The sequence below is a fragment of the Bos javanicus genome, chromosome 11, assembly GCF_032452875.1.
Source record: "Bos javanicus breed banteng chromosome 11, ARS-OSU_banteng_1.0, whole genome shotgun sequence".
Lineage (NCBI taxonomy): Eukaryota > Metazoa > Chordata > Mammalia > Artiodactyla > Bovidae > Bos > Bos javanicus.
Window position 1 is genome coordinate 36,486,483 of NC_083878.1, and position 14,586 is coordinate 36,501,068.

The 14,586-nt window shown below is 33.9% G+C and overlaps 1 protein-coding gene across 2 annotated transcripts in view; it reads right to left on the minus strand.

Annotated features, from left to right (window-relative positions):
- Nucleotides 1-14,586, minus strand: part of PSME4 (proteasome activator subunit 4) — a 100,299-nt gene that overhangs the window by 38,321 nt on the left and 47,392 nt on the right. For both annotated transcript variants that reach the window (XM_061432348.1, XM_061432346.1), the window contains 10 exons: nt 14,212-14,301; nt 13,430-13,494; nt 12,991-13,141; nt 11,740-11,838; nt 11,446-11,515; nt 10,912-10,979; nt 10,093-10,308; nt 9,482-9,639; nt 8,131-8,226; nt 591-646 (listed from right to left, as the gene is read on the minus strand). In XM_061432348.1, the coding sequence (XP_061288332.1) occupies nt 591-646; nt 8,131-8,226; nt 9,482-9,639; nt 10,093-10,308; nt 10,912-10,979; nt 11,446-11,515; nt 11,740-11,838; nt 12,991-13,141; nt 13,430-13,494; nt 14,212-14,301 (1,069 nt within the window). The remainder of the gene's footprint in view (nt 1-590; nt 647-8,130; nt 8,227-9,481; nt 9,640-10,092; nt 10,309-10,911; nt 10,980-11,445; nt 11,516-11,739; nt 11,839-12,990; nt 13,142-13,429; nt 13,495-14,211; nt 14,302-14,586) is intronic.

The following is a 14,586-nucleotide window of genomic DNA, read 5'->3' on the forward strand; positions in this document are numbered from 1 at the left end:
TTTAAAACCTGCACAGTTACAAGAACCTGCTTATAAACCTTTATTATTAGGCAGGCAAGGAGGAGGGAGACAAAACTGTCTCTGCCAATATTTCAGAGGCTCTAGTCACTAATTACGGACCAAAAATGCATAAGATTCTTTAATCAGCTGTGGTGACCCAAATCAAACAAACAAAAATTACATTTAATTAATTAATATATGCAATGAACTCCAATGTTAATCCAGCAATAAGGAAGTGTTAAATTTATTAATGTTAGATTCAGAACATTAAATTAATGCTAAATGTTTTGCATAAATCGAATATATAAGGGTTTAGCTCAAGTATAAAATAACAATTCTAACCATAAGTGAGCATTACAATATATGGAAGTCTCCCTTTGCACATAGAAAGCATCTATCCTTTAATGGCTATTCTTTATATAATAATTTCCCACTTTCTCCAGAAAAAGCAAAGATAATATTGTGTAATTAATATTCATTTTACATAGAGACTAGAAAAGTTGTAACTACAGAATTATCCCATCTTAACTCTTATAAAGTAACTGATAAAAATAATCCACACAGATTTACTCAGATTAGGATTCACATACCATATTCAAGTCCAGTATATAACTTTGTCTCTTCCAAAGACACCATACTTGGTACCCTGTATAAAGACAAGAATGCCTGTATTTATTAACAATACCAAAAAGGAGGTTTAAAGGGAAAAATGTCATTGCTAGAATGTTTAGATGATCATCTTTAACACAGATCTCTCATCTTCAACACTTCAATTCTTTACTCTAGCCTTCTGAAGACTAACGGTCTATCTGTTTCAGTAAGTACAGTATTATTCATCTTCAAAAAAATGTTAATTAAATGTAATGACTTTTGGGGGGATTCACTGCCCAAATGAACATAACACTGATATTCAATATACAAGTGTAAAAGCTTAAGACTGATGATAAACATTTATACAAGAAAAAGTAAACTTTCAATGTTATAATAATGGTTAAAATAAACACCAAAAAAATCACCATCAAATTTTACTGTAAAATATACAGCAGACAAGCTTCTTTAGATAATCATTACTCTTCCTCTTACAACCAGCTAAGTGATCTCTCCTAACATCTGCAATAAAATATCACTACTTCTGAAGATGTTCAGATGTAAAAATACTACATTCAAAGTCACATTTTAGGTACCTAAGGACAGATTCTACTGGGGAATATGAATTTTTATATCTGAAATATAAATTTTCTTTAATGAAAAACATTTTATTTCAAAATATGATTCAATTCAATAACTTTTTATAAACAAAGATTTTAATACTTTCTAGGAAAAGGAAGAAAGGAGCAAATTGCCAAGGAAATATGAGATAAGCGTATCCTATATAGGCCTAATTAGTAATAAATAGAGGTTTTATAATTATTGCTTGTAATTCATGAACTACTACTTGTAAAGAAGAAAAACACTATTTTTAAATCAACACCCCCCGCCGATACTGTATTTTTTTTTTTTTAAGTTGAGCTAAGTTATCTCTATCCTAATAATTGGTTGCTATGGATTCTGGGATTTATCTAAACGGGTAAATAACATTAAGATTACTAAAACCCAATTATTTAACTATGTTCCTTGCTATGATGTAGTGCCTAGGACGGCAATAGTACTGTCTCAAGTTTCAAAACTAAATCTACAGAATATAAACAAAGAATGGTAATATTTCTTAATATAAAATGTTAATTTGCTTTTCAGAGAATTTCAAGTTCAAATTCAAATTCTTCTTAAAATCTTGTTTTCACTCCATAAAGTTTCAGCTTTTGGCAACAGCGTGCAAACTTGAACATTCTGTAAAAATGTGTATGATTGAAAAATATATATGCATAGAGTCTAGTCAGTAAAAAATAAGATCAGATTCTTTCACAGTGAACTTCAAGGGGAGTTCAGTATCTTTACTGAAATTAGATTTCACCAAGAAAGAGAAAAGGCTGTGCTCAAAGAATAACAAGCATTAGGCATAAAACTGTTAATCCCCAACCCCACAGAGCAAGGGAAGTACTTGTCACAAGCTATCACAGGAGAACACAGGTCTCCTCCTTGCTGCTAATAAACGTAATACAACTGTACCTTGCCCACCCCATGCCTAGTACCACATAATATTGAACCAAGCATGCATTCTAATTATTGTCACAAAACTACTCTTAACAAATGAGTTTTTAAAAAGCAATCTCTATAATAAACTATCCTGAAAATTTTTGTACTGTATCAAACACACAACCAAACAAAAGGCTATCAGTTAGGAATCTGAAATATTTTTTTAATATGCCTTTCTGATTCTACTACTGCCAATTAGACTGCTGCTGCTAAGTCGCTTCAGTCGTGTCCGACTCTATGCGACCCCATAGACGGCAGCCCACCAGGCTCCCCGTCCCTGGGATTCTCCAGTCAAGAACACTGGAGTGGGTTGCTATTTTCTTCTCCAATGCATGAACGTGCATAGTGAAAGTGAAGTAGCTCAGTCGTGTCCGACTCTTCGCAACCCCCTGGACTACAACCTACCAGGCTCCTCTGTCCATAGGATTTTCAAGGCAAGAGTACTGGAGTGGGTTGCCATTGCCTTCTCCGAATTATACTGTAACCACATTTAAAAACAAGTCTCATCTAAGGGTCCCAATGCTAATTGTAAAAATCCATGTGTCACTCTGAACTGTTTCCCTATCAGAAAATTGAAAAAATACTATCACTTATTAAACAATTATTTAAAAACATATCAACCTGTATGGGATTTTAAAATATTTAAGTAGTTTATTTAAATTAAAATGGCTTCAGCTTTTACTTTTAAAACCTGAATTAAAACACATCTTACATATCTCAAGTGCATAGAAGGCATCTGTTTAGACATATATTTCAGCTTTATCTGTTTAGACATATATTTCAGCTTTATCTGTTTTTATCCATCTCAAGTTTCTTTTATGCTTATTTATCTAAGATTCAGCTTTAATTGACCTCTTATTTAACAAATTAATTAAACTGTACTGACAACTTTGACACTGAATGTTTCTCAGTACAAATATTTATATTAAATATTTCTTCTGATCTTTCTTTAAAAGAAGAATTTTCTAAAAGAAATCTCTCTCCATTACTCATAAGACTCGTATCTCTTTGTGGCTACTACATTTTAAGTCTATGTGTGCTGGGCTGTACTCTCCCATACTTAAAACTGCTCTTGTAACTTTTAGTTATGTACATAATCTTTGCCAAGTAGATTTAAAGTGCCATCAACAATTATAGATCTGCATTCTGACTAAATACTGTAGTAACAATACATATAATTTAAATCAAATACCATGACTCCTCCACCTCAAGTGAAATTCATTCTACTCATTCATTGGTTCATTTTTACAAACAGTAATATAAAAATAAAATTCTGACAAACTCAACACAGCGTATTATAAATAATATTAACTATACAATAATAATCAAGTTAAATCAGGTTCACAGCAACTACACAGTACCACCAAGCCACCTAATTTGTAACAAAATGTGTTTAACATTTGCACCACTTAAAAAACAAAGTTTTCTACAACGATGTTATTTGTACCACAGGATGACAATCTTTAGATCTGATTAGAGTAGAACTATCAAAATAATCACTGGTGGGAAAGAAAGGATGATGAAAAAGGAAGAAATGACCAATAACATAAAAACAAAATATACAATACAAATCAAATACGCAAATGGAAGCTAGCTGAACTGTCACAGAACAACTGCAAACAATAATTCTTCCTGTCTGTAAGTGGAAGAACAGCTTACCCTTCCCCAAATCCCTCCCCTCCCAAATGAAAACAAACATAAAAGGTATAAAAGCCAAGCCCCTAACAGATCTTTTTTTTCCCCTCAAGGTAACAAGTGTTTCACAACAGACAACTGACCTATTTCTGTGTTCTGTTATCCTGTTCAATCCTGGGCACCGGCAATAGCTATAAACACAAATGAAAGGCTGGCTCTTGCTCTACCATGTGAAACGGTTTGCCAAGTAAAGAGAACCTTACATACCGCTAGGTTTAAAATGAACTCGGAGCCTAAGAACTACTTCCATGTCTGACACACAAATTTTTAAAAATCAATGAAAACAGTCAGAAGGTGAAATAAGGAGAAAACAGGGTTACTCACCGTGGAGTAGTAACTGTTTCCTTTTCTGTGTGCAGCTCCCCCAGCAGAGCTGGGTAGTTTCCTGGAGGTGCCAAGAGAGGTTAGCTAGCCCTGCCCCTCAGCGCATAACAACACATCCTTTCACATATTCATGAAATGGTCTCAACTCTTAGACCTTAAGTATGAATTTTTTTCTTTCCAGTAAAAAGTTAGTAAAAGCTGAGATCCTAAGAATGATTTAACTAAGAATGACTTAACAGATCTATCAGAGAAAAGGGGGCACAAAGTAAAGAAGAAATATTTGAGATGAAAAATGATGACTCCTCTACCTTGAGTAACCCTGTTTTTACAGATGTTAGTTTTTTGCGTCCTGCGATAGCTGGTTAGACCTAAAAGAGTCTAAAAGAATGGACTGCAAAAGGAGAAATTAATGACGATTTGAGGATTAAAGGCAAGTATCCAAAATTCCTATATGACCCTGAAAAGACATAATCCAATTTCCACACCTTTAAAGGCAGAACTATGAGTATAAATTATATCACAGTTATTTCTATGACATCATTAACTAAAGGTTCCAAGAGCAAAATAGAGAGGTCACATTTTAAGATTAATTCAGTAACCTTGGTATCTGACAAAACTGTTAAAATTTCACACTGAACTAAAATAATTTACTCTTAATTACCCTCAAAGGCCCTTATTTCATCCATCCTTTGAAACAGTAAAATTTATAGTATGTACAAGATACTTAGTAACCTTTTAATGCAAAAGGCCAAAAAGTACAATGGAGATACCATTAGGTATGTAATTAATACTTAGGACAATCAACTCATCTCATCTAAGCTTTTCATTTTTTTTTTCCAGTCTCTATAATTACACAGCACAGAAAATTGTTTTTCACATGTGGTAGCTATTTCCCTCAACAATGGGGTTTTGAGACCATCCCATATACTTTATCAGGAACTAAGAGTTCCTTACAGGAAAATTCAGAACTCATGGTTTTTTATTTGCCAGCAGACTAATACTACTAATACATGTGCAAGACAAACTTAATAATAAGTGATCTGACAAAAAATAATTAAAGCAGCTAGAATATTTTACCTGAGATTTATGTAAAAAAAAAAAAAATGTAAGGTTAATTTTTTTTAAAAAAGAACTGAGCTGCTAGGTGCTTCCAAAAATTGGTCTGGTATTTCAGAAAATGCATTATGTCCTACAACAGCACAGCCAATTACCACAGTCACTCTTGACATTAACAGGAGTGACTTCCTCAGACATCTCAGGCATTACACTAAAGCACTGGTCACCGTTACGTGTTTCCTTTTCTCCCCAACTAGGTACATTTTATTCTATCTCCTTTGGAGTAACTCATGTCCAAAATAGAGAGTTCTTTTCATCTCCTAGTTTCCAACTGACCTGCTACTGATCATCTCCAAGAATTATGCTGCAGATCTTCTTCCTTCACACTAGGCAGTATGATTTACCATCACAACAATGCACCATCAACTGACACTATTTGATTAGCTCTTTCAAATCAATTTACACTGAAGAGATTTTAATAATTATTGACTGTACTACGATAAGCGTTTTAGAAATTTAAAAGGCCAACTTTGTTTTATTATACTTTGGTGAAAACTATCTTACTATCTGCAAAAAAAAGGTGAAATGTTATATAAAGTCAATGTAAAAACACACATTGCCAAAATAAATTAAAATTTCAGACGAAGGTGATCCCAGTTAGAAGTTGGTTTAAAAAAAAAAGAATTCTGTTACAAACTAATTCAAGCCCAGGGAAGACTTTACAAACTCTCTTTTCTTACAATTCAAAGGCAAAGAAATGCTCATTCATCTCTGACTGTCCTTTGTATAATCATGACCCTGAGTAGGGTATGTAACTACAAAGAACCCTAAATATGCGTATCGTTCAAGGATTAAAATGACTGAAGTTTTCCTTGTTTTATATTTTATTTCATTACTATGTGCTATTAAATATACAAGAAAACATTTTATATTTAAAATCAAAACATTAAAATATATATAAACATATTTATATTAACATAATTTTGTATTACTTCATTATATTTTATTACGTTAAATTTTTACTCTAAGTGAAAATTCTAAAATACAACATGTTGAACAAATATTTATTTATTTATTCATGGTTGTGTTGGGTCTTAGTTATGGCACAAGAGCTCTTGGGTGCGGCGTGAAGGCTCTCTAGGTAAGAAACATGGGTTCTGCAGCCCCGTGGCAAGCGTGATCTCGGTTCCCCAGCCAAGGATGAATCCCACGTCCCCTTAATTGGAAGGCAGATTCTTAACCCCTGGATCATCTGGGAAGTCCCTAAACACCACACTTTTAAGTCTAAATTATCTTTCCTGGAAAAAAAACCTATAAAGGGATACTCGTGTCAATTTTATAGCTTATAATGTACAGTAAAGGGGGTCTTAATACACTTTTTATAATTAGGCACTGTTGTCCTTATTGAAAATGCATTTCATTATATACAAATCTAACTAGCTTTGTAATAACCAAATATATGGAACTTTTGTCCTGACGCACATTAGTCGGAGAGGATAAAGACTTTGCTTCCTTTTACTAACATAGAGTACTTGGCTCTATGCTGATACGGACTTCAACCGAAACCTCGAAGCCTCTTGAGCTGACCCTTCAGAAATGTATCCTAATCATCATTCAATACTAAAGAGTCCTCTAATTACATACACAAAAGGTACATGCCTTTGTTCTTTGACAAACTACTGAATTAAAGGACCACCCTTCTCCACATGTTTAAGCAGAACTAAGTTTACTGATATAATCAATTGATGTGTGAAGCAGCTTTTTGGTACGCCTTAGCCTTAAGTTATGTTCTCACTATATTATATATTGTTAAAGAGCATCAGGAAAATCAAAACCATTTCTGTAGGTCTCTCACTTTAAAACAGTGTTTAGAATCTCTTGAAAAAGTGAATTTTGGTAAAGTTGCTCTTATATCAAACTATAAAGCTTGATAAAAAACAAAAGTTCTTTAAAAGAATTCAGTAAATTTCTAGACAAACTTAAAATTGATTTCCTTACCTGAAATGACCCTCCTTCTCCCTCTTAAATCTAATGAGTAATTTAAAAAGTTCAGTACCTAGAAACAGTTTTTAGATAAGTGAAATAAGTGGGAATTATGAATAAAGTATGACTCCAAATGACTAATTATGTAGGAAACAGAAAGACAAGCAAGCCATTTTAAAACCCCTCCTTGAAGCTTAAGATTCTTGTTGCAAAATCAACAAATGATTCTCCCCTTGTGTTCTTCTCAGAGGGCAAGGGTTCCTTCCTTATTTTTGTGTGATTTTCAGTAACTTTCTCAGCAATAAGATATTGGAGTTCAGAGAAAATGATCTAAGATGGGATGCTGAGACTAGCATCTACATACTTGGTAAGTGACCTACAAGTTGGATATTGCTGATTTCATTTTAATTTTTTCAACTTAAATGGTAGTACTGACAATGGGCTAAATCAAGGCATTCATTCAAAATAATACTCTGAAAAGCACTTAAATTAATAAAAGCAACTTGGTGGGTCTCAAAGGTTCAACATCCATGAAAAACAGAGAACAAATTGTTATTAAAAATAAACTACCCCAGGTTTTTTGCTACAAAATCCTTACCAGTGGTAGACAAAAAAAAAGTGCTTTTCTTTCTTTTAAAAAAGAATTTATCTCAATTAACTCAGTAACCTAACAGACTTAACAGCTGTAAGTTGATATTTTATAACTGATTATCACTAGAAGTTATTTGATCCTAGTACCATATGCAAAACCTGAATAAAGCCCTAAAGTTTATAGACCTAAACTGTGCTCAGTTATTTTTAGCCTAACATTGACAAAAAGGTTAAAGTTATACAGAAACAAACCAATAACAGAACCAGTGACTCATTATGTGACTAAGTCTTAAAATATATGCCAAATGGCAAAACAGCAAAATATATAAAATAGTTATCTTTACTTACAAGTTAGTAACCGGCTCTCCTTTCAATGGAGGTAGGAGGTTTCCTGAGCCAATTAAACAGTTGTGGACTATAGTCAGACTCTGCAGAACATCATCTCTAGAAGAAATAAAAACCATTTTCATATTTGAGAAGACTCCAAATCTCTATTTAACAAAAAGCCTTGCAGAGTCTAAGGTGAAGTACAAGAACTTTTTTATCAAGTGGGAATATACAAAATTAAGCCATAAAAATGATGAACATTTTCAGTTTACCCACTTAATAGTACAAGATAATTAAACAGATATTTACTGATAATATCAGACCTTACATTTAAATAATATAAATAATCACAAGTAACAACAACTGCTTGCCCTTTGTGAAGCAATTCTGAATCTAATTCCCTGTTTATCCAAAGATCACAACCATTAACAAAAGGGAAAACTATTATAGAAGATTCCCTACTACAGTCTATCTTTTAAAATGGATGAAATAGGGCATGGCAAGCCACTCCAGTATTCCTGCCTGAAGAATCCCCACGGACAGAGAAGCCTGGAGGGCTACAGTCCATGGGGTTGCACAGAGTTAGACACGACTCAAGTGACTTAAGACAGGGACTGCTCTGGCGGTCCAGGTTAGGACACAGCACTTGGTTAGGACACAGCACTTTCACTGCTGAGGGCCCAGGTTCAATTCCTGGTCAGGGAACTAAGATCCCACAAGCCATACAGCAAGGCCAAAATTTTAAAACAGACTAGGTAAACATTTACTCCAAAAAGCAGTTCAGAGTAACACACAGCTGACATAAGTCAATTATACTTCTTCCTCTTCCAAGCCCATTCCTAGTGGATTTGCTTATTAAAAATCTCTTGTTATTTGATACATACTAATTTTCTTACTATATATAAAGCAGTCTCAAATAACTGTTTGTTGTTAAAGCTCTTTGGGACAGGAAAAAAAAAAAATCGCAGGGATATTTCTCTAGGTAATAGTAATACCAAAATATGAATGTCTAAAAAGAAATGAGCCAGTAAAAGCTACAGTGAATCTAGAAAAACAGGCATTTCCTTACAAAGCAGGCATATTCATACACACTTCCCAAAATATGCACAAGTGAAAATGCTAAGCAGAAGGCACTAAAAGCAAACTAGAAAAAACTCCGAGCTTTCCTATTTCAGATCTTTAATTATGAGAAACTTTCTGTTGCTAAACTATAAACCATCTTAAATGATTTTCTAATCACATTTATGGGAGGCATCCAAAACACACCTTGAAAATGAATACATCTGATATGCCACAGAGAGAGGGAGAAGTGTGAAAAGAATATTTTAGTCCACAACTATACACCACTAACTGATTATAAAGGAAAACTAACCTAGACATTTCGAGTTCTCCATCCCCACAACGCTGGAGTTTGATGAGCTCAGGCTGAAGGAAAGAGTCCAACAGATAGAAGGCGAAAGCCACCTCTTCAGAAGAAGGAACATGCCACTGGATTCCCAAATTCCACAAGTCCCCTGGTTTACCCCAGTCCTACAAGACAGCATTTAACCAGCAATTTGAGAAGCTGAGGTGGGGGGAGGCGGGAAACACACACACATAATTTCAAAGGCTTAAAAGAAAATGTATAAGCAAACCAAACCTAAGGCAACAAATGCACACCAAAAAAACATTAGACATCACATGATTCCTTCATTATCATTCCTAAAAAAGGCCTCCCTGAAGAGCCACTCAAATGTGAGTTTACTGAAACAGTCACAGTAAGTTTCTGTGAGGCTATTATTGCACTCTGCCCTCAAGTTACATCTCACTTTTCAAGTTTAAAACATTTTAATTATAGTTTTAGTAATCTATGTTAAAAATAAAGAAATTTTTTTTTTAAAAAAGCAACACATTTGTACACAACAGGGGAAAAACCCACACTTTGAATCCCTTAGAAAAATAACCCAATATATTCTGGAATCCTAGATTATTGAAAATGCTTGCCTTGATAGGAAAGTATTCAGAAGGAGGCTTGTCAAAGCCGCCTGGCACACTGCAGTACTCGGTAGGGTAGATAAGTGTAGTAGAACGAAGAAGGTGATGCAAAAGGTTACAAGACAGAGTGTAACCCTGCTTACAGGTTAAATGTAGGGTTCTTTGGAGAATCTTTACAAGCTGCTCCCTATAAAGAAGCAACTTCTTCCCATCCACTCGAGTAATCTAGGAAGAAAACATTTGAAGATACTCTGTTTAGAAGATCAGGAATCAATATTTAAAGTCTATGTTTGGCTACTAGAGTTGTCTAAAATAGTGACAATGTTTCTTAAAATGGATTTAATTAATTTTAAGATTGTCATTTTAATTATATTCTAACAATGAATCTTTCTTAACATCAAAAACACATTTTCTGTGTTTAGGCTCTTAAGTGCCATAGTAACATCCTTTTCAAGAGTGTACCCCCTGAAGAGACAAAACTTAATTGGATTTCTCTGTTCTTTGGTTCCTGAACTAAATTGTACAGGAAACTGAAGTTCGATTGATGGCCAAATTTAAAATATGGGGAAGGGGAAGATGCTAAATCTGATAAACTTTTCAATTAATGAGTTATCCACATTAGAGTAAAAAACATTAGGCATGAAGTAGTCAACCATTATCATACTCCTTTCAAAACAAGAAAATGGGATTATCTGCTTTTTGTAGTCAGATTCAAGTCTTTCTAACTTTACATGTTTGAAAGTCAATTTTTCAAAAACAGAGGATACATCCTCAGAGCAACTCAACATTTTCACAGAAATATTTTCTTATTCCACAGATTTACAATACCTCAGACAAAAGTTGAAGATTCCATAGTAACTCCTTATCTAGCTCTTCTTCATTTAACACATCATCATCTAAAAACAGCAAAATAGTATCAGTGGGGAAAAAAAACAACATCCAATGAAATCCATCATTTAAAAATATTTATATTTAATACTTCTAATAGCTGAGAAAAGTCTGTTTTAGGAAGCTTTTCATTCTTTCGTTGTTAAGCTGGGCCTGTTCCAGCGGAGGTGGAAACTCAATTTTCAAAAGATAAACACACCAACCAGGACTCCTGCCCCTTCACGTCTCACAAAATACCTTTTATTTTATGGCAACCTCTGAATGGTTCTTGTATGTATGAAAACATTAATTTAATAGGGTAAAATTTCTAAGCTACCTGTCAATCTGGATGATAACCTTGTTTTAAGCAATTTCACCCCAAACTGCAAAATTAAAACACCGCACAGCTTAGAGAATCTGTTTTCATCAGTAGAGTTGTAGACACCAAGAAAAAGTTCCAAAATCATAAATATAGATAATAACCTTAAGACTTACTCATTGTAAGCTGAGTTATAACACCGCAGCAGTGGGGAACAAATAGCTTCAAAGATTCCTCTGGGCAGCACTGAAAACATATTTGTTTGTATAAGTCAGTTTTTTTTGAGAGGCACAAATATTTAACAGTCACAAGTACACACCAGCACTATTTTCAGAGACAAATAAGGGCTGTAAGCAGGTATGAAAGAAATATGTGTATTTTAAGAATGACAAGCATGTCTAAAATAATTAACCACATAAAACTGCTGGCTACTGATTCATTACTTCATCGGTCCAAAAACCCCAACTCACCTTGACTGCAGCACGGCACATGTCTGCCACCATGCGTCCTGCGACTCTTGTTTCAAATATATGTGAAATAGAAAAATTAAAAACCTTCTGAAGGGCCACCTATTAAAAGATAATGTAAAAATGAAAATGTCTAACTAGCATTTTTTAAAAAATGAAACATCTTTTTAAACATGAAAGAAAATGTTACTCAGACTATACTAAAAAATAATCAAGTAGGAAAAATTTAACCACCTGAATATATAAAGATTTAATAATATTACATTCAGGTCTATAGAACAGCCTTTGTACAAGACCCTAATGTGACCAAAACACTTGAGGCACAAGATTTTATTTGCTATAGAAATGCTGAACACAAAACTAAAGCTGCTGGAAGCAAATGCAATTTAATTATCTTGCTGATCAATTTAAAACAGAGGGAATATTGAGGAGTATCTAATATTTAGTTTGTTATTCTGACAACTACAAACTGTAAGTATTTCTCTCTCCTCTAAATGATGTGAAGCATTCTACTTAATTTCACAATTAGATAATTTTAATTACTGAATGAAGGAATTAGCTCTAGACATGGATTGACAAGGCTGAAAATTATAAACAACTCCTTTCAGAAGACTCTGGTTAAATAAGAGATTATTTATGTTAACTTCTTTATACTAACATAATCTTAGTAAACATCTCATGCAGCTGTAAGGCAGTTTAGCTTTTAACAAGGACAAACACTGTATAATGATAATCTCAGATGGAGAAAGAACAAACAGAAATGGAAACAAAGTAAAAGGAATAAAAATATATAAAGTTTCTTCACAGTCAACTCTTGTTATGTGTAGTAGTTATGCTCTACAAAATTGCTGTGGGCACTGAATTAGCAAATATTGAACCAAAGTTCTTAGCGGAAACACAGGATTAAGTTCCCATAAGCCTCTCATTACATTTTCATCAACTGATGGATACATAATTTTATGTTTCTGTTTGAAGATGCCTTTTTTAACATATATTTATTGTTATTATTTCGGCCATACCACACAGCATGTGGGATCTTAGTTGCCCACTGGGGACTGAACGCATGCTCCATGCAGCGGAAGCATGGAGTCGTAACTATCCAACTGCCAGGAATTCCTCATCTTTTTCAAATTTCATATGGAAAGGAAGGAGAAGCTGGTGTGATATGCACACAAGTAACCTGAAGTTCAATTTTTAAAACATCAAATAAAAATACAAGTTGGAATTTAGCTCTCTGCAGCAATGCACTCTTACCATAAATATTTCTTTGGAACATTGTGTGAGGATTGTACTAAACGTAGAAGACAGACCTAATTCGACCAAACTCTCCAAGTGAGTCATTTTCTCAGTCTCTGTCTCTTCTCTTGTTTGTTCCAACGTGCTACTTTCTATGAGTCCAAAGCATCTAAATAACCCAAAGAAAATAAAATTTTAGCAACTAAAAACTGGCTTAACTTTTTTGGTTGATTTGATTAGATAAATCTCTATTGTCAAGATAATGCAAATGATAGGTATTTCATTTGTACATGGCTCACAAATCAATTGTCCCTTTGTTACCTCAGAAGAAGCACCACCCTTGCATAGTAATTAAGTACAGGTTGCAATGCAGAGCAAGGCTAAAGTCTGCTGAGACAGGACATTGTTATTTTTTAATATCTATCAGATATTAAATAGATCTGAGGTACTTGCTTACCTGTCCATAAACTGTAAGACGAAATCCTCAAATTCAGCTGTGGCAGAACAAAGTTCTCGCTCTACCTGTAATATGTCAATGTGCAGAAAATTTTCAAATAGGCTTTCATTTTTTCCCCCAGAATAAAACTCAACTATAGTCTACAAAATATGTCTAATACTACATTATTACACTGAGCACTGTGAGAAACAGCACCAAATTCCCCTATCAACTTAGAATAACTCATCTACTTCCCAGGAACCAAAATAAGTAGTAATTAACATATTTTGTAAGGGCCAAAAACAGAAGTTCAGGCAGCCATATTTTAAAAATCAGTAACGGTTTTCAAACTGCTTGTGCATGTATAAAGGATTATCTCACTAGCTAACCATCTAAATGCCAAAAGTAAGGTAATAACATACATGTCACAAAGAAAATAGTTCTGAAAAAACCAGACAGTAATGATGCCAATTTCCTCAACAGATTTATTCCTAACATAAAATGGAAAAACAAAATGCCATCACCTTTTGCTTAACAAGACAAAAAGTTGAAATACACCGTTTCATTTCAGTTGTTTACTGGAATAGCCTATTTTCACCCACCCTCTTTGGTGGGTGCTCTGCAGACTATCCTACCAGTGATGACCTGGCCCTCCATTCATATCATTCTAGTCACAAAACAGTAATTTTAATTTGTCAGCACCTCTGCAAAGCTGCTTTTAAACTTTCAAGTATTACTATTCATATACAGTAGGAATTAGAACTCAGCTGACCAATCTTTTTACAAGCAGAAAGCATCCTTACTTCTGTGAGGTCATTCCTTTCCTGCAGTACAGATGAGCAATCTACTAAAGGCACCAGGGTGGAAAATGTTGCTATAAACTGGAATGTGATCTATGGAAAGACGCAAAAGAGCAAACATTAATTACACAGAGTTCTAATTCCAAAGTACACATATACCATAAGCTACTATCAAGTGCCAAAGAAATTATTCTGAAGGAAATACCACAACAATTTTTCTGAAAGCTTTTTGCTTAGAACTGAACATTTTAAGGTTCCTCACAATTAACTAGCTGTTAACTGAGTAATGAAGTTGTACTAAATTTATTTTCATACAGTTATTTATTAGATTTAAGCACAAAGTTCTCTAACCTTTGGTCACTAAGAAGTTACTTGCTT